Consider the following 19,626-nt stretch of genomic DNA (forward strand, 5'->3'; position numbering starts at 1 on the left):
TTTTATAGCTGAGTAATACTCTATTGTATACATGTACCACAATTTCTGTATCCCTTCATCTGTTGATGGATATCCAGGTTGCTTCCATGTCCTAAGCACCTCAGATTTTTAAGCTTATGGATTTTGAGCATGTACTTCTGCATCTGAGAGTTATCTTTCTGTCCATCCTTTCCAGGCAAACATTATCTTCTGTAGCATGCATGGATCACAGTCCACAAACCCCAGTATATCAAGCGGACTGTGATGCTGAGGCTGCCACTGTTTTTGTAGACTCCTGTATCTCTCTGATCATGCTGGTTATAGAAATCTTTGGTCAAGTTGGGAATCCATGGGCCTCTAAGCCAGTCTCTTTGTAGAAACAGAAGTAGCGCTTCCTTTTAGGCATCATAGCTTCCTTCCACTAGGACCTGATTAATCTTTATTTGGGGGCTTCTTTTTACTTCTCCCAAACATTCAGCCTCTTCCGTCAAATGTTATTTACCTCAGTGGATTGAGGCTTTTGGAAAACAAAAGCCAGATAAGTCTAGGGAGAGATTACTTCTGATTTCTTGCTACATACATAATTCTTTAGGTAAGGAAGGGAAGGGGGAAAACACAAGTGGAAAAAATTAGAGCTTAAAGCATTAGTCAGCCATATTCATTCATTCTAGAGGCAATTACACTTAAAATTTAAAAAAAGACTTTAAGAGCAATTTTAGGTTCACAGCAAAATCAAAGGGCAGGTAGAGATATCCCATATATTATTTCCTGCCCCACGCCATGGATAGTCTCCCCCATTATCAACATCCTCCACTAGAGTGGTAGATTTGTTACAAGTGATGGATTTACATGGACACATCATTATCACCCAAAGTCCATTGTTAACATCACCCTTACACTTTTTTTTTTCAAAAAAGAGAATAGTTTTATAGAAGTATGTTATATTTATTGCCATGGAAAAATATTCACAACATATTGTTTCGACAGCAAGTTAAAAACTGTTTATCAGAATGACTCCAATGTTGAAAGAGAAAATTCAACTATGTGCATGCTGCTGCTGCTAAGTCCCTTCAGTCGTGTCTGACTCTGTGCAACCCCATAGACGGCAGCCCACCAGGCTCCCCCGTCCCTGGGATTCTCCAGGCAAGAACACTGGAGTGGGTTGCCATTTCCTTCTCCAATGCAGGAAAGTGAAAAGTGAAAGTGAAGTCGCTCAGTCGTGTCCGACTCTTAGCGATCCCACGGACTGCAGCCCACCAGGCTCCTCCGTCCATGGGATTTTCCAGGCAAGAGTACTGGAGTGGGGTGCCATTGCTTTCTCCGAACTATGTGCATAAGTTCAGTTCAGTTCAGTTCAGTCCCTCAGTCATGTCCGACTCTTTGTGACCCCATGAATCAAAGCACGCCAGGCCTCCCTGTCCATCACCAACTCCCAGAGTTCAATTAGACTCACGTCCATCAAGTCAGTGATGCCACCCAGCCTTCTCATCCTCTGTCGTCCCCTTCTCCTCCTGCCCCCAATCCCTCACAGCATCAGTCTTTTCCAATGAGTCAACTCTTCACATGAGGTGGCCAAAGTACTGGAGTTCCAGCTTTAGCATCATTCCTTCCAAAGAAATCCCAGGGCTGATCTCCTTCAGAATGGATTGGTTGGATCTCCTTGCAGTCCAAGGGACTCTCAAGAGCCTTCTCCATCCCCACAGTTCAAAAGCATCAATTCTTCAGTGCTCAGCCTTCTTCACAGTCCAACTCTCACATCCATACATGACCACTGGAAAAACCATAGCCTTGACTAGACGGACCTTTGCTGGCAAAGTAATGTCTCTGCTTTTGAATAGGCTATCTAGGTTGGTCATAACTTTCCTTCTAAGGAGTAAGCGTCTTTTAATTTCATGGCTGCAGTCACCATCTGCAGTGATTTTGGAGCCCCCCAAAATAAAGTCTGACACTGTTTCCACTGTTTCCCCATCTATTTCCCATGAAGTGATGGGACCAGATGCCATGATCTTCGATTTCTGAATGTTGAGCTTTCAGCCAACTTTTTCACTCTCCTCTTTCACTTTCATCAAGAGGCTTTTGAGTTCCTCTTCACTTTCTGCCATAAGGGTGGTGTCATCTGCATATCTGAGGTTATTGATATTTCTCCCAGCAATCTTGATTCCAGCTTGTGCTTCTTCCAGTCCAGCGTTTCTCATGATGTACTCTCTAAATGGATACATGTCACTGTGTAACAGCGGATAGCTTGGATAGCACTGGAATTCACACAGTGTAAGTAACCCTTTGAGTAGTTAAACTGGTGAAGACATCTGAGACTGATTCAGGACTCACTGATACTAAATTTTGTTTAATATTTTTCTGTAATTTACTGTAAAAGAGCCTAAGATCTGAAAGTACTAGCAATACATAGTATACTGAGATCCACATCTTTATTTACTACAGTAAATAACTTCTAACTACATTTTAGAGGGAAGTGTGATGAGAGTGTATCTTGAGATATAGCTGGATAAAGTTTCTTATGAGAAAGGACTGAACTGTTTGTTTTGTAATTCTAGGGGTTAAGAAGGTGAAATAGGAATTTGGCGGAGAAATTACATTGGAAATCAGGAATTCTGTGCAATAGTCATATCCAGACAACAATTTCGTATCGTGGAGACGCGGCGGAGGCGAGACGCAGAGTAGTAGTAGTAGGGCGAGATGGAGGGAAATGGTCCTAAATGAGCCTTAAGGTCCCACTACCCCTCAGAGTTAGTTCTCTTTAAGTACAAGAGAATTCTCAGTCATCAGAAGCCCTCTCCTACGCGGGAACAAGTATTCTGATGGGTTTGTCTCTCCAGACGCTGTAAACCAAAGCAAAGTCGGGCTCAGGCGAGGATGGCGCTCGCTCACTGGGGTGCTAGTGCGCTCAGGACGCCTCAGGGTGCTGGGAACCAATGAAGTCACAACGGAAGACGCTGCGCTTTAAAGTCTAGAATTAGGACATGCCGACTTGGCGCCACGTTAAAATAAAAAACAGAAGTAGTTCTACGAATCTTTTGTAGAAATCATAGGCCTCCGCCAGGCCCCGCCTCTCCCGGGACGCCTTCCAGAGGCCCCAACAGGGACTCCAGGTCAGACTCACGGCAGCCAGAAGCGCCCCAGCCAACTGAAGCAACCCCCGCGGCGCGCCTCGGCAGCGCCAGAGCTGCACCCGCTCCCTAGTGCGCAGGCGCAGAAAGCTCGCCGCCGGCCTCGAGCCGAGCCCTAGCGACCGTGCCCCGACTTCAGCCCCAACTGTGGGCAGTTTACTTTCGAACCGCGGCCCCGCGCTCTTTCTCATTGGCTGAGGCTACGCAGTTGAAGGTTGCAGGGAGACTGCGCCTGCGTCCTGAGGCGCCCGAGCTCCGCCTCTTCTGAGCACCTGAAGGCCTCAGGGCAGAGGAGGGCGGGGACCCCAAGCAGTCCTTAGCATCCGTCCGGAGGCCGTGCAGCTCTGTTGCTGCTAGTGGAGTTGCCTGGTTTCCCGTCCTCAGGGTGAGTTTAAGGAGCATTTCTTCTGTCCGAAAAGGCGGCTCTGGGTCCCTCCTCTTTGCTTGTAGCCCAGGCTGGTGTACTGTGTGTGTTTGAGGCTTGGTAATTCCGAGGGCTGGCTTGGGTCCTGCGTCTCTTTCCTCTTGTCCTAGGTGAAGAGTTGGGGGAACCTTGTTTTCCCTCCCGCCAGGATGGAGCTGCATTTCCGTGAGAGAGAAGGCCCTCTGTGGTGGGGTGGGGAAAGGGGCCGGACTCCGCCGAGCTGGGTGAGACCACTCGGGGGTCGGAGTGGATGGAGGACCGCGAGGCGCGTTGGGAGAGAGGCCCGGAAGGATTTGTTGGAAACCTTCGAGAAAGGGAAGGTGAAGGGCCTTGGTGTTTGAGCCCTTTCTCTGGCAGACGTTCTCACCGGAATTAACAGGGTAGGTGTAGTTACACCCATCTTACAGATGTGAAACGGCAGTTGTGAGAGGCACTAGGTAAAACACCTCCAGGGATTCTCAACATTTACGTGGCAGAACTGAGAGATTAACAGACGTACTGATGGGAATAACTGAAATCAAGACTTGTGATCTTTAACTGGCATAACCTTTCACTCCTATGAGTGCTTCTTGCCTTCCATTTAACTCTCAGCAGTCCAACAGGACCATGAAGGTTTTACTCCGTCATCACCATTGTTAGCTAATGTTTTCGAGACACTTGACGCTATAAAAAGAGGGCCTTTGTGACAGTTTATTTAGTTACAGATTTGTTGGGATTTTCAAGTTACAGTAATACCTCTCCTGCTACTCCACAGCTATTGATATTTGTCACTACTTTAAAACACACACACACACACAATGAGGCTCAGGGAAGGTAAGTATCAAAGATAGTGGTATTTCCTATCATGTACTTAACTTTTTTTTGAGAATTTGAATCTAGAACATTAAGATAAAATAATTTTATTTCAGAATAAGGATAAAAGAATCCGAAAAAGTTAAAGAAGATATATATTCATTCTCCAAACCAGAAAGTCAACTAAGTGGTAAGTTCTGGGAGATTGAATACCAAAGAGATTTTCAGTAAATTTTTAAACTGTAAGGTGATTTAAATTTTTGAATCTTTTCTTTAAAAAAGGAGTGCATGTTGGTGGTGTGTAGAATTCAAACCATGTAGAAGGATCTTGAAATGAAAAGTAAACAACTCTCTTATCTGACCTGTACCTTAAAGTTAGTCACTGTTAACTCTTGTTTACCCTGCTGCTGGAAATTTTACAAGAATGTGTGCATCTTAATACAGACACACACGTTTAACACTTACAGATCTGCAAGTTGAATTTATTAAGTTGTTGGGGTACCTTTTTACCATGCATTTACATATCGTTGCTGCATTCCTTTTTTTTTTTTTAAGGTTTTTTTTTTCAGTGTGGACCTTTTTTATAAACTCTTGATTGAATTTGTTATAATATTGCTTCTGTCTTATGTTTTGGGTTTTGGCTTCAGGGTATGTGGGATCTTAGCTCCTGGACCAAGGATCGAAACCAGCATCCCCTGTATTGGAAAGCAAAGTCTTAATCCCTGGACTGTCAGGGAAGGCCCTGCATTCCTTTTTTATTTATTTTCATTTTTAATTGGAGGATAATTGCTTTATAATGTTGTGTTGGTTTCTGCCATACAACAGTGTGAATGAGCCATAAGTATGTGTATAAATACACATACACACTCCCTTGTCATCCTCTCTTTCCCCCACTGCATTTCTTTTTAATCACCAAGTAGCTATCATTTGGGGCTTCCCTGGTGGCTCAGCAGTGGGGTAGGGGGGCGGGGGTGGGCGGTAGGGGGTGGTGGGGGGAAGTGGAGAAAAAAGAGAGAAATCTGCCTATAGTGTAGGAGACACTGTTCAATCCTTGAGTCAGGAAGATCCCCTGGAGAAGGAAGTTGCAACCTGTTCCAGTATTCATGCCTGGCAAATCCCATGGACAGAGAAGCCTGGCAGGCTACAGTCCCTGGGGTGGCAAAAGAGTTGGACACAATTTAGTGACTAAACAACAATAACAATAGCTATCCTTTAAAGTAAGGGACCATAGTTTAGCTACTCTGGCAAGATGAAATTTTGATCTTGGTTGATGTTAGATTTAACGTTGCTTTTTTTCCCACCAAATATGTATTTTCACTTTGAAAAATATTTTTTAAAAAGGCAAAGAAAATCTTAACTCCTCATATCAGTTCCTTGTTAAATTGCATTAATGGGCTTCCCCTGGTGGCTCAAATGGTGAAGAATCTGCCTGAAATGCAGGAGACCTGGGTTTGATCCCTGGGTCGGGAAGATCTCTTGAAGAAGGGAATGGCTACCCATTCCAGGATTCTTGCTTGGAGAATTCTGTGGACAGAGGAGCCTGGTCTTTTTTTAGTTTGAGGCAACAGGTTGATGTCAAAATGCAGGAAAACATACAAATGGGCAGAGTTAAAATCAGATCTGACCATAGAATTTTTTTTGTTTTGTTTTGAGTTAGGTGAGCCTTCATTATTTTTGTACATTTATTCTTTTTTTTTTTTTTTTTTAATCAGGGCCACAAAGATGTGAGACCCAGACTAGGTGGTGGCACTTCTTGAATTTTCCCAGACTTACAGCTGACTCACTGTCTTAAGTACTAGAGCAAGTCATATAACTATAATGTAGCAGATTTCTCTTCAGAGGTGGTAAACTGTAATGAATGTTTTATTACCATTCATATTTAGAGATGAAAGACAATAATGCATTAGGGAATTAAGGCTTTTAAAAAATAGTTTACACAGGAGAATGATATTTTTGGTATGCCCAGTTCTCCATCATCTGCTGTCAGTGCTGACCATACATAATAAGCTGGTTAGACACTGTGGAGATTCCATAGAAAATCAACTTTCTGGAGAAAGACTGCATAAAAACTTTAGAGGTTCAATAATGTGTTTGTTTTTACACTTAAGCACAAGAAATCTGAGAAATAATTTATAAGTAGATGATTTAGCTTCAGGTTTATTTCTGAAAAGATTTCTTTTTTATATTCATATTTCTTGGTGACTTTTAAAAGGGAAGCAGGAAATCTTGACCTAAGTTATCAGTTTGTTCTTTGTCTCTTAGCCCCCGCTGGAGGAAAATAACATTTTACATGGGTCATTTTAATTTTTTTGCTTTTTAAAATTATAGAATAATAGAAATTGATTTAAAAATTAATTTGGCAGGGGTGACCCTGGCTGGATAATAGGCAAGACACTTAAACATTTTTAAAGTTTTTTTTATTTTTTTTAAAACTTACAGATAATTTACCATTTTAACCATTTTTAAGTGTATAGTCAGTGGCATTAAGTACATTTCACATTGTTATGCAGCCATCACCATCTGTCTCCAGAACATTTTCATCTTCCCAAAGTGAAGCTGCACTCATTAAACAATAACTCTCCAACTCTCCTCCCTCTAGCCCCTGGCAACCACCATTTTACTTTGTCTTTGTAGACTGTGCTTATTGGCTTTTATATTCTGTGCATTTTTCATGTCTAATGTGATCATACATTTTTTTCTCTGCTGACCTAATTGAGTAATTTTCTGTTACTGAGTTAACTTTACATTTCCAGAAAGAAATGAATTTGGTTCTGTACTGTATTCTTTTAATGTGATCAGGATTTGTTTTTGCTAATACTGTGTTCAGGATTTTACAGTAGTATCCATTTTTGTAATTGTTCTATTTTTAGTTTTGAGTTGTCTTTGTTAGGTTTTGCAATTGTGTTATATACTCTCCTCAAAACAGTTTGCAAACTTGCCATCTTGTATTCTCCAGCAGTAGTACAAGTAATTGTTTCTTAACCACTTGGATGAACCCACTCGAGAAGCTTTCTCCCTTTCCCACCTTTTTTTTTTTTTTTCCCAGAGCCTTTTTTTCCCCCCAGAGTAGCTGGAGAAGGCAATGGCACCCCACTCCAGTACTCTTGCCTGGAAAATCCCATGGATGGAGGAGCCTGGTAGGCTGCAGACCATGGGTTCACGAAGAGTTGGACACGACTGAGCGACTTCACTTTCACTTTTCCCTTTCATGCACTGGAGAAGGAAATGGCAACCCACTCCAGTGTTCTTGCCTGGAGAATCCCAGGGACAGGGGAGCCTGGTGGGCCGCCGTCTATGGGGTTGCACAGAGTCGGACACGACTGAAGCGACTTAGCAGCAGCAGCACTTTTCCAGCTTGTGAATTTCTCTCATGGTTTGCTTTATCTTCTCTGGTCAATTTTGGTATTGGAACTGACAGTAGAGAATAGTTAATTTCTTGTAGACTTTCAAATAGGTATTCTCTGTAATTTTGGCTTTTCCCATATTTGGCTTATTTTCCTTTTTTTAATGCTAAACTTAGTACATTCGTTGTTTCTTTCTTAACCCTCTTGTTTGCGTTGCATTGCACGCTTAGTCGCTCAGTCATGTCCAATTGTTTTGCGACTCAATGGACAGTAGCCTGCCAGGCTCATCTGTCCTTGAGATTCTCCAGGCAAGAATACTAGAATGGCTTGCCATTTCCTACTGCAGGGCATCTTCCCTACCCACGGATCGAACCCCAGTGTCCTGCATTGCAGGCAGATTCTTTACCATCTGAGCCACCAGGGAAGCCCCTTATTGCTGCATAACCAATCCCACATTTTAGCAGCTTAAAACAAAAATTAAAACAGTTCCCTTGGGTCAGGAATCTCGGAGCAGTTTAGCTGTCCGCTTCTGGCCCATGGTCTCTCATGATGTTGCAGTCATTGCCCGATTTTACTGGACCTGAAGTATCGGCTCGTTATGTAGTTGCTTCAGTCTTCATGTTCTTGGGGGCTGTTAGACTAAGGGTCATAGTTTCTTGCCACAGCGGTGGACCTTGGTCTGCTTGCAATGTGGCATCTTACTTCCCTTGGTGAGAGTGATATAAGAGAGCTGAAGAGAGCCAGAGTATTCCAGACTAAAGCCTGGTCTTACAAAATCTTAAAGTTACATCTGCTGTATTGTTTGTTAAAAGGGAGTCACTAAGTCCAGCCACACTCAAGAGAAGGGAATTACAAAAGGATGTGACAACTGGGAGGTAGAGGTCTGTCTTGGAGGCTTCCTGTCATAGATAGCTAAAGGTTTGTTTATTTAAAGAGCCAGGCCTCGGGTTTATCAATTCTTACAGTTTTCTGTTTTCTAATTCACAGTTTTCTTCATGAGTTAGAATTGTTCTTTTCTTTTGCTTTTCCTAGGTTCATTTTCTTTTTTTTCCCTTAACTTTTTAAAAAAGATGAATCCTTTTTATATTACTTCTTTAGTTTATTAATGAATGAATAAATTGTATCTTGGCTGGGTAGAGAATTCTTAGGTCATATCCTTTTTCTTCCTGACCCCTGTGGGTATTGACTGCTACATTGTCTTTTATCATTTCTAGTTGCTTTGGAGGTGTTCTGTTTATCTACTGCTGTGTAACAAATAGAAGGTTGGATGCCTGATGTCCAAGGTGACTTTTTCACTCACGTGTCTGGCACCTCGCTGCTCCTCCACTTGGCCTCATCAGCAGAGCAGGATAGAATTTTTACATAGCAAAGAGGCAGCATTCTGCTAGGCTTCCTAAGGGTTATATCCAGAACTGTCATCGTGTCACTAGTACTGTATCCGGTTGGTCAGAGCAGTCACACGTCTTGCCCAGATCTTTTTGAGGGGAGAATAGATTTCATCTCTTGAGAGAATACCAGCAAAGTCACATCTCAGAATAACATATCTGAGAAATAACTTCTGTGGACATCTTTAGAAATTATAGTCTCCCAGAGAATTTTGAGATCATTATGTTTTTATTTTCCTTTTTTTAGAGTGTCTTTTCTGACTAGATGCATGTGGGATTGTCTTTATTTCTTTATTTAAAATTTTAATATTTTAAATTACCTGTTAATTTGTTGAAAGTAAAAGACAATTTAGGTTTATAATGGAAAGCAGCAGCCTCCTGCCCTCATGTTCCCGAGTCTTGATTCCTGCTCTCCAGAAGCAATCATTTCATTCCATTTAAATATTTCTTTTGGAATTGCTTCTATATTTCTAAATAATTGGCTTTTGATGTGATTTCTTGATTTTTCATTTTTAGGTATGTATTGACTTCTTATAAGGGAAGATTAAGATAAGTTCTTAAACACTGTTTCCTTCCCTATTCCCTCCCCCCAGTATAACTTTTTCATTTTCTTAATTTGAGCTGTTATAACAAACTTAGCTTAAACAACAATCATTGATTTCTTAAACAACAATCATTGATTTCTTGCAGTTTTGTAGGCTAGGAAGTCCAGGATCAGGATGCTGGCACAGTCAGGTTCTGGCCAAAGCTCTCTTCCTGGTTTGCAGATGGCCATCTTCCTGCTGTGCCTTCACATGGCAGAGAGCAGAGAAAGAGAGGGAGCAAGCTCTGTATCTCTTCCTTTAAGGGGCTCATCTCATTCATGAGGGCTCAACTCTCAAGACCTAATTACCTCTGCCTCATTTATACTATCACATTAAGGGTTAGGATTTTAACATATGAATTTTCAGGAGACACATTCAATCCCTAACAGTCAGGTAAAATCAGTGTTAATATTTATAATGTTATGATTAATGGGACAACTGAGTTATATAGTGTGCTGTAATATTTCGTCTTTTCATGATTCCATCATTTTCTCCTACATTTAGTTTCCTCATTACCTCTCAGTATGTTCAGACACATGAAATATTGTCTGTTCCATTAATTTACTTAAAGACATTGCTTCTGGATTTCTGTCTTCTTCCTCTAGACTTCTTCTCTAGGCTTGCTGCACAGTTGTCCAGGATTCCATTTCACAGTTACCCTGGTGAAAATTCTTATTTTTCTTGTCTTCCTGCAGTAGTTTTTTTTTCTTTCTTTTTTTTTTTTTTTAAGAAATGGCAAGTGGTGTTTCAAAACCCTGGTAGTGGGTTTTGAGACCTCTTGTGTCAAACTATCTTTAGACTACTTTCAAAATTTACTTTTTCTGGGTGTAGAATTTTAGGTTGGAAGCCATGTTTTCCTATTAAAGAATTGCTTCATTGTCTTCTAGTTTCCAGTGTTGTTGTTACACACAACATAGCTAAATCCAAGATACTCAACCCAGAAAATACTCATTGGAAAAGTTTTTTGCTCCTTTTCCCCCCATCAAGAGTCTAGGCTGGTTATGGAAAATTTCTGGTACATAAAATTTCATACTAGTTTCTGGAAGAACTAGCCCCTAAGCATGATAGCCACTTTAATCTTCTGTTTCTCAGGCAGCACCCAGAATTAGGAAGTTCCTGACCTTACATATTAATAGTTATTTTCAATCAGGCTTACTTCTGTTAGCCAGTCTTCACTTCTCATGAATGTGTTGGCTAAAATCAGTTTTTCATAACAGCTAGAAGAAGGTAATCTGAGAGTAGATTTGATTTCTGTATCTTTAAGTTATCTACACATTTCTGATTAAATTTTATTAAAAACATATGCTATTAGTTGTTCAGTCACTAAGTCATGTTTGACTCTCTGCGACCCCATGGACTGCAGCACGCCAGCCTCCTCCTCTGTATTCCACTATCTCCTGGAGTTTGCTCAGATTCATGTCTTTTGAGTTGGTGTTGTTATCTAACCATCTCATCCTCTTTCGCCCCCTTTTTCTTTTGCCTTCAGTCTTTCCCAGCATCAGGGTCTTTTCCAATGAGTTGCCTCTTCGCTTCAGGTGGCCAAAGTATTAGAGCTTCGGTTTCAGAATCAATCCTTCCAATGAATATTCAGGGTTGATATCCTTTAGGATTGATGGGCTTGATCTCCTTGTAATCCAAGGGACTGTCAAGAATCTTCTCCAGCACCATGATTTGAAAGCATCCATTCTTCAGCACTCAGCCTTCTTTATGGTCCAATTCTCATATCCATACATGACTACTGAAAAAACCATAGCTTTGACTGTATAGACCTTTGTTGGTAAAGTGATGTCTCTGCTTTATAATATGCGGTCTATGGTTGTCTTGAGCTTCCCAGGTGGCTCAGTGGTAAAGAATCTACCTGCCAGTGCAGAAGACTTGGATTTGATCCCTGGGTCAGGAAGATCCCCTGGAGGAGAGCATGGCAACCTACTCCAGTATTCTTGCCTGGATAATCCCATGGACAGAGGAGGGCTACAGTCCATGGAGTCGTAAAGAATCAGACGTGACTGAGCATGCTTGCTTGCAGTAGGTTTGTCATAACTTTCCTTCCAAGGAACAAGTGTCTTTCAATTTCATGGCTGCAGTCCCCATCCACAGTGATTTTGGAGCCCAAGAAAATAAAATATGTCACTCCTTCCATGTTTTCCCCTTCTGTTTGACCGGATGCCATGATCTTGGTTTTGTTAATGTTGAGTTCCAAGCCAGCTTTTTCATGCTTCTTTTTCACCCTCATCAAGAGGCTTTATAGTATCTCTTTACTTTATGCCTTTACCATGGTATGATCTGCATATCTGAAGTTGTTGATATTTCTCCTGGCAATCTTGATTCCAGCTTGTGCTTCATCTGTTCCGGCATTTTGCATGATTTACTCTGCATATAAATTAAATAAGCAGGGTGACAATACCTTGTGGTACTCCTTTCCCAATTTGGAACCAGTCAGTTCCATGTCTGGTTCTAACTCTTGCTTCTTGACCTGCATACAGCTTCTCAGGAGACAGGTAAGGTGGTCTGGTATTCCCATCTCTTTAAGAATTTTCCAGTTTGTTGTGATCTACAAAGTCAAAGGCTTTAGCATAGTCAGTGAAGCAGAATTAGATGTTTTTCTGGAATTCTCTTGCTTTTTCTATTATGCAGTGGATGTTGGCAATGATCTCTGGTTCCTCTGCCATTTCTAAACCCAGCCTGTACATCTGGAAGTTCTCAGTTCATGTACTGTTGAAGCCTAGCTTGAAGGATTTTTGGGCATTACTGTGCTAGCATGTGAAATGAATGCAATCATATGGTAGTTCGAACATTCTTTGGCATTGCCCTTTTTTGGGATTGGAACGAAAACGGACCTTTTCCAGTCCTGTGGCCACTGCTGAGTTTTCTAAATTTGCTGACATTTTGAGTGTGGCACTTTAACAGCATCATTTTTTAGAATTTTAAATAGCTCAGCTGGGGTTCCAACACCTCCACTAGCTTTCTTTATAGTAGTGATGCAGTGATGCTTTTCGAAAGCATCACTTAGAGGCCCACTTGACTTCACACTCTAAAGATGTCTGGCTCTAGGTGAGTGACCACATCATTGTGGTTATCTGGGTCATTAAGGGCTTTTTTGTATAGTTCTGTGTATTCTTGCCATCTCTTCTTAATCTTTCTGCTTCTGTTCGGTCCATACTCTTTCTATCCTTTATTGTGTCTATCTTTGCATGAAATGTTCTCTTTGATATCTCCCATTTTCTCCAAGAGATATCCAGTCTTTGTCATTGTATTGTTTTCCTCTGTTCTTTGTGTTGTTCTCTTAAAGGCCGCATTCTCTCTCCTCGCTCTTCTCTGGCACTCTGCATTCAGTTGGGTATATCGTTTCCTTTCTCCTTTGCCTTTCACTTTTCTTCTTTCCTCAGCTATTTGTAAAGTCTCCTTAGGCAGCCACTTTGCCTTTTTGAATTTCTTTTTCAGTGACTTTGGTCAGTGCCTCCTGTACAGTGTCATGAACCTCCATCCATAGTTCTTTAGGCGCTCTGTCTACCAGATCTAATTCTATCTTTTCGTCACCTCCAGGGACTACCCTATAGCTCAAATGGTAAAGAATCTGCCTTTGAGGCCGGAGACCAGGGTTCGATCCCTGGGTTGGGAAGTTCCTCTGGTGAAGGGAATTGGAATCCACTCCTGTATTCTTGCCTGGAGAATTCCATCAACAGAGAAGCCTGGCGGGCTACAGTCTGTGGGGTCACAGAGTTGGACACAACAGTGACTAACACACATTCGTCACCTCCACTGTATAATCATAAGGAGTTTAATTTAGGTCATACTTGAATGGCTAGTGGCTTTCTTCAGTTTAAGCCTGAATTTTACAAAAAGCAGCTGATGATCTGAGCCAGTGAGCTCCAGGTCTTGTTTTTGCTGACTTTGTAGAGCTTTTCCCATTTAGTGATGTCCATGTGTAGAATTGTCTCTTGGGTTGTTGGAAGAGGGTGTTTGCTATGACCAACATGGTCTCCTGACAAAACTGTTAGCCTTTGCCCTGCTTCATTTTGTACTCCAAGGCCAAACTTGCCTGTTACTCCAGATATCTCTTGACTTTCTCTTTTTACATTCCAGGCCCTATGATGAAAAGGACATCTTTTTTTTGCATTAGTTCTAGAAAGTGTTGTAGATATTCTATATTTGCTATAGAAGTAACTTTTGAGACCAGGATATCTAATGCTTACATTTTATGTAAGTTTAAGAGATGATATTTTCTTTACAATATGGTTATTTTGAATATCCTCCTTCTAAAAAAAGTTGAACTTTTGGGATCCTTAAATGGGTTCCCAGGGAAAATGTTTTCTAACTTTTTAACAAGTATAGGATTTTGGCGGGAAGCTTTGGAGGGAAATATTGTGTTCAGTTTTAGGGTTACTTTTTGATACTTGCATTAAATAACTCTAATATTAAATCTAAATTGAATATGTGTCCTTTGTTCAAATTTTATTCCTTTGCAAAATATTATTGTTTATTTCTTCATTATGAATTCTGACATCACTTAAACTGAAAAAACGTTTTGTTTTTCTTGGGTGGTTTTTTGATTTCAGAGCTCTGTTAGGTACAAGCTGATCATAAAGGCTTCCCAACATGTAGGCGCTTGAATTTACCTGCAGTGAATGTCACCTTCTGTTCTGTTGCCCAGTTACTTTTGTTTCCTGGAATGCTTCACAGTTCAGGCTGATTAGTCTCACACATCCTGGCTCATTGTAGTTCTTAATGCTGTTAGTCTGAATGGCGTATTTTCTGTTTTCAGATGTATTCTTGATAGAACTTTTCCTAAGCAGAAATTTTGCTGTTTTAAAATAAAAGAACCCTAAAACTAAGGTCTGACATTTTATCAGCATTGGTCTCTTAAGGGGCAGTGTTTATTCAACCAGTGTTGAGTGAATGCCTGTTGTGTCAGGTTCTGCACTTAGACACAATGTCTGCACTTACTGCAGGCATATATTCTAATGTATAGAAAAATGTTACAAAATCCTTTATTATTGTTCTTTTGGCTGTGCCACACAGCTTGCACTATCTTAGTTCCCCAACCAGGTGTCAAACATGGGCCTTGGCAGTGAAAGCACCAAGTCCTAACCACTGGGCCACCAGGGAATATCCCCACAAGTCTTTTAAATAAAGTCCATCTAAGAGCTAGAAAGTAGAAGTGCAGTGTTCAGTGAGATTAACAGGGGACCAAATCTGGGGAAGGAGGTGGGACTCAAGTTCAGGCTTGAAAGAGTTTGGTTTTGCACATGGTGAAGAGGGGGCGCAGACTGAAGAGGTTTTTATGTTTATTAAAAGTACAATTAGTTATTTGTAGATGTTGTTTATTGAAACTCCTAACAGTTTTTATAGAGGATGATTTGGTGAGCTTTAGATTTTACAAGAATGGCACTTGGAAGGCTTGTTGGAAATAACCAGTAATAGCTTGCCAAGAAGTGAAGTTACTTGTGTCAGAGAGGATCTCTGAACTGTTGCTGGATTTCTTTCCTAAAGCAAAGATAACTAATGGCGTTCTTTAGCACTATGCTCTGCTGCTTCTGCTGCTGCTGCTAAGTCACTTCAATCGTGTCCGACTCTGTGCGACCCCATAGACGGCAGCCCACCAGGCACCCCCGTCCCTGGGATTCTCCAGGCAAGAACACTGGAGTGGGTTGCCATTTTTCTCCAGTGCATGAAAGTGAAAAGTGAAAGTGAAGACGCTCAGTTGTATCTGACTCTTAGAGACCCCATGGACTGCACCCCACTAGGCGCCTCCATCCATGGGATTTTCCAGGCAAGAGTACTGGAGTGGGGTGCCATTGCCTTCTCTAGTGGTCAGTAATTCATAATTACCACTATCAACACTTCATCTTTCAAACTTTATTGCCAGGACTAATTCAGAAATGTTTTCCCTTTCCAAATCTTCAAATTAACATTACTTTAGAATATTACACTGTGCTGATTCAGGGCTTTAAGCACATACACACTAGAATTCCAATTCAAGAACCTGAGAAATTTATAGAACAGTTAGAAATTTAGTAACTTACTTTAGAAACTGTGGTTGAGTCAACTGGGAATATGAATTGAAGAATATAATTTTGCTAAGAATCAACTTGTTATTTAATATTTAGTTCTATCTATTCATTACTTGTGTATAGTTTTGATTTTAGCATCTTAGAATGTAAAAAGTTGCTCAGACTATTTATAGTCATTAGGTAGACTTCCAACAGAACACCCCAAAGTGACCTCTTAAAGGTTATCAATAATCAGTATTAGGAATTAAATTATATCAAGTCATTTTTGAAATCTTAGTAAATATCCTCTTGTAAATGACAAGTACGATATATTAAGTTTGTAGGTTAACACTTAAAACTTTATATAATGTATGCAAATATGTCTTTGTTATATGTAGAATTAAAATACTTTTTTCTCTCGACAGGAAATGCACAATTTTGAGGATGAGTTAACATGTCCCATTTGTTACAGTATTTTTGAAGATCCTCGTGTACTACCGTGCTCTCATACATTTTGTAGAAATTGTTTGGAAAATGTGCTACAGGCAACTGGTAACTTTTATATATGGAGACCTTTACGCATTCCACTCAAGTGCCCTAACTGCAGAAGTATTATTGAAATTGCTCCAAGTGGTATTGAATCTTTACCTGTTAATTTTGCATTAAGGGCTATTATTGAAAAGTACCAGCAAGAAGACCATCCGGATATCATCACCTGCCCTGAGCATTACAGGCAGCCCTTAAACGTTTACTGTCTCCTGGATAAAAAATTGGTTTGTGGTCATTGCCTTACCATAGGTCAACATCATGGTCATCCTATAGACGACCTTCAGAGTGCCTATATGAAAGAAAAGGACACACCTCAGAAACTGCTTGAACAGTTAACTGACACACACTGGACAGATCTTACTTGTCTTATTGAAAAGCTAGAAGAACAAAAATCTCATTCAGAGAAAATGGTCCAAGGTGATAAGGAAGTTGTTCTCCAGTATTTTAAGGAGCTTAGTGATACATTAGAACAGAAAAAAAAAATTTTCCTAACAGCTCTTTGTGATGTTGGCAATCTGATTAATCAAGAATATACTCCACAAATTGAAAGAATGAAAGAAATGAGAGAGCAGCAGCTTGAATTAGTGACACTGACAACATCTTTACAAGAAGAGGCTCCACTTAAATTTCTTGAAACAGTTGACGATGTCCGCCAGCGTGTGCAGATCTTGAAACAAAGACCACTTCCTAACGTCCAACCTGTTGAAATTTATCCTCGAGTAAGCCAAGTATTGAAAGAAGATTGGAGCAGAACAGAAATTGGACAAATTAAGAAACTTCTTATTCCTGAAATGAAGATCTCTTCAAAAAGGATTCCCTGTGCCTGGCCTGATAAAGAGGAAAAAGTTGAATTTTTTAAGATTCTAAACATTGTTATAGTTACACTAATTTCAGTAATACTGATGCTGATCCTCTTTTTTAACCAACACATAATAACCTTTTTAAATGAAATCACTTCAATATGTTTTTCTGAAGTCGCTCTCTCTGTTTACCAAAGTTTATCTAAGAATGTGCACAGTTTAAAGAATATACTATGTCACACTGTATATTTACTGAAGGAATTCATGTGGAAAATAATTTCTCATTGAACATTCTAATCTGGATTATTTAAGGCTTATTCTGTACAGCAGAGGCTAATGACCATCGCTAAATAGAGGAATATAGGGGTAACTTGGATAAATAAAATAGCAGGCTAAAAGTTTGTTAGAATTGCAACAGAATAATCCCTCTTATGCTTCTGTTGAATAGAAAATGTGTCATCAGAAATTAGAAATGAGACAATGTCTGATTTTCTGAAAACCAGAACAAACTCTAGTGATAACTTAAGTATTAATACATTATCCCATTTTTATTGGTTTGTAAGGTTGACTGTTTTAACATTCTTATACCAGTAGTGTTTTAGCATTATGTACTGCAGTGGTTGGCTTTGCAGTTGTGTATACATAGTTTTTAATTAAAAGATGTCAAAATCCTGAAAGATACAAACTTGACACTTTTGAATGGGCAAATAAAGATGGTGAGAAGAGGTTTTTATATTCAAGTAGCTAAGTCAAAGTGATAGGGGATTGCTGATGTTAAAGATATGTTTGATCAAATGTACCTGATCCACACATTAGTATTTAAGAGCCTACAGTTTCTGTAACATTCATTACTAATAAAACTGTTGCTTAAGTGTTGTTAGGGACAAAATAGTAACATTTCCTAGCACTTACTGTCCTATGATTCATGTAAATTTATTTTAGGATTGTATTGATATTTGACTTTTGTGTAGTCTTTGTCTTGTTAGTAAAATCAGTTCGTGGGAAATATTGATACGTCCCACCCTCATTACGTTTGGATGGCATCATGTTAACTGTATGTCTTTAAAATTCTTAAATTTTTCAAGTCTTTTATGCTAATGCTAGTTCAGTTCAGTCACTCAGTTGTGTCCTACTCTGTGACCCCATGAACTGCAGCACACTAGGCCTCCCTGTCCATCACCAGCTCCCAGAGTCCACCCAAACCCATGTCCATTGAGTTGGTGATGCCATCCAACCATCTCATCCTTTGTTGTCCCCTTCTCCTCCTGCCCTTAATCTTTTCCAGCACCAGGGTCTTTTCAAATAAGTCAACTCTTCGCATGAGGTGGCCAAAGTACTGGAGTTTCAGCTTCAACGTCAGTCCTTCCAGTGAACACCCAGGACTGATCTCCTTTAGGATGGACTGGTTGGATCTCCTTGCAGTCCAAGGGACTCCCAAGAGTCTTCTCCAACATAGTTCAAAAGCATCAGTTCTTCAGCGCTCAGCTTTCTTTATAGTCCAACTCTCACATCCATACATGACGCTAATGCCAAAGCACCAATAATTTGATGTTACTTTCTTGAATTGTAAGGGGAGTCTGCCTAGCTACCTAAGTCAAATCCCTTTGATGTAGTTCCCTGTTTACCAAGGACTGAATTGTAGTCCTGGTAGGACTTAGTGACACTTTTGTCCATCCAACCCTAAGTACAAGCTCACTTCCCAAAATTCCAAGTAGATAGCATGTTTAGGAGCTGAATGCTCATGGTCCTACAGAGGTGGCTGTAATCAGGGCACTAGTTCTAGAATACTCCTAAGAAGACCTTATCTGCTGAGAAAAAGTCTAAAGATGGCTGGCTGTACTCAGTTCATGAATGGAGTATCAGAATAGCACAACTAAATGTGTGAGCAAAGAACATTTGGAGGTAGAAGATATGTATACAGCTACACACCAACTTAAGCCTGGAGTTACACTGACTTGATTCAAGTTATAACACAAAAATGCCACATATGTTTTGGAATACATATAATTAATCTCACATTTCTGAAATAAGTATTAATCCTTGCTTTTTTGTATATTAGCAAACAGACACAAAATTGCCAAAGCCATATATTTAGTATGAGAGACCCATATGTATTTTTTAAGAGTTCACCTGTTGTGTTACCTTTAAAGAATTTAAACCAAGATTTTTACTAGGGTTTCTAACATGTCTGAATCACAGCTAAAAATGGAAACATTTTAGGTTTGACATTCATTTTTTTTTTTATATAACTTGCCAGTTTTTAATAAACAATACTTTTAGATAAATCTTATGTAGTCTGCATGAATAATCCAATATACACATAACTCATACATGCTCTTCCCTTTTGTATTTTTGAGCGTGAGATTGTAAAATTTGAAGTATATAATCTTGAATCTTCATTTCTAAGTTTTTATGTATAACAAAAGTTTACATTGTAATAAACTCATTTGGATCTTTGCATTGAGTGGTTAATAAGGTGCTGAAACTCAGGAGTGGTTGATGCGGAATTTTCATATGGGATATGGGCATTATCTACTTTAATTTTTTAAAAGCACTACACTTTTCTATTGGTTATGAAAACATAAAAAATAATAAATTCATCTCTGTTCTCACCAATGAAAAGACCTTGATTATACTGATAACTTTTTTCTAGT

The 19,626-nt window shown here is 39.9% G+C and overlaps 1 protein-coding gene across 2 annotated transcripts; it reads left to right on the forward strand.

Annotated features, from left to right (window-relative positions):
* Positions 1-3,323: 3,323 nt before the first annotated feature.
* On the forward strand, positions 3,324-19,432 carry TRIM59 (tripartite motif containing 59). Of its 2 annotated transcripts, none has more exons than XM_055569218.1 (3): positions 3,324-3,489; positions 4,437-4,510; positions 16,049-19,432. In XM_055569218.1, exon 3 carries the CDS (start codon positions 16,052-16,054, stop codon positions 17,258-17,260), a length of 1,209 nt encoding a protein of 402 aa, XP_055425193.1. In that variant the 5' UTR covers positions 3,324-3,489; positions 4,437-4,510; positions 16,049-16,051; the 3' UTR covers positions 17,261-19,432. The 2 variants fall into 2 exon arrangements, with proteins under 2 accessions (XP_055425193.1, XP_055425194.1); XM_055569219.1 differs by lacking the exon at positions 3,324-3,489 and adding an exon at positions 3,886-3,908.
* The last annotated feature ends 194 nt before the right edge of the window (positions 19,433-19,626 follow it).

The sequence above is a fragment of the Bubalus kerabau genome, chromosome 2 (genome assembly GCF_029407905.1).
Source record: "Bubalus kerabau isolate K-KA32 ecotype Philippines breed swamp buffalo chromosome 2, PCC_UOA_SB_1v2, whole genome shotgun sequence".
Taxonomy (NCBI): Eukaryota; Metazoa; Chordata; class Mammalia; order Artiodactyla; family Bovidae; genus Bubalus; species Bubalus kerabau.

Excerpts from the sequence above, each read along its gene's own strand:
- TRIM59 (XM_055569218.1), top strand. The coding sequence starts at position 16,052 with ATGCACAATTTTGAGGATGAGTTAACATGTCCCATTTGTTACAGTATT.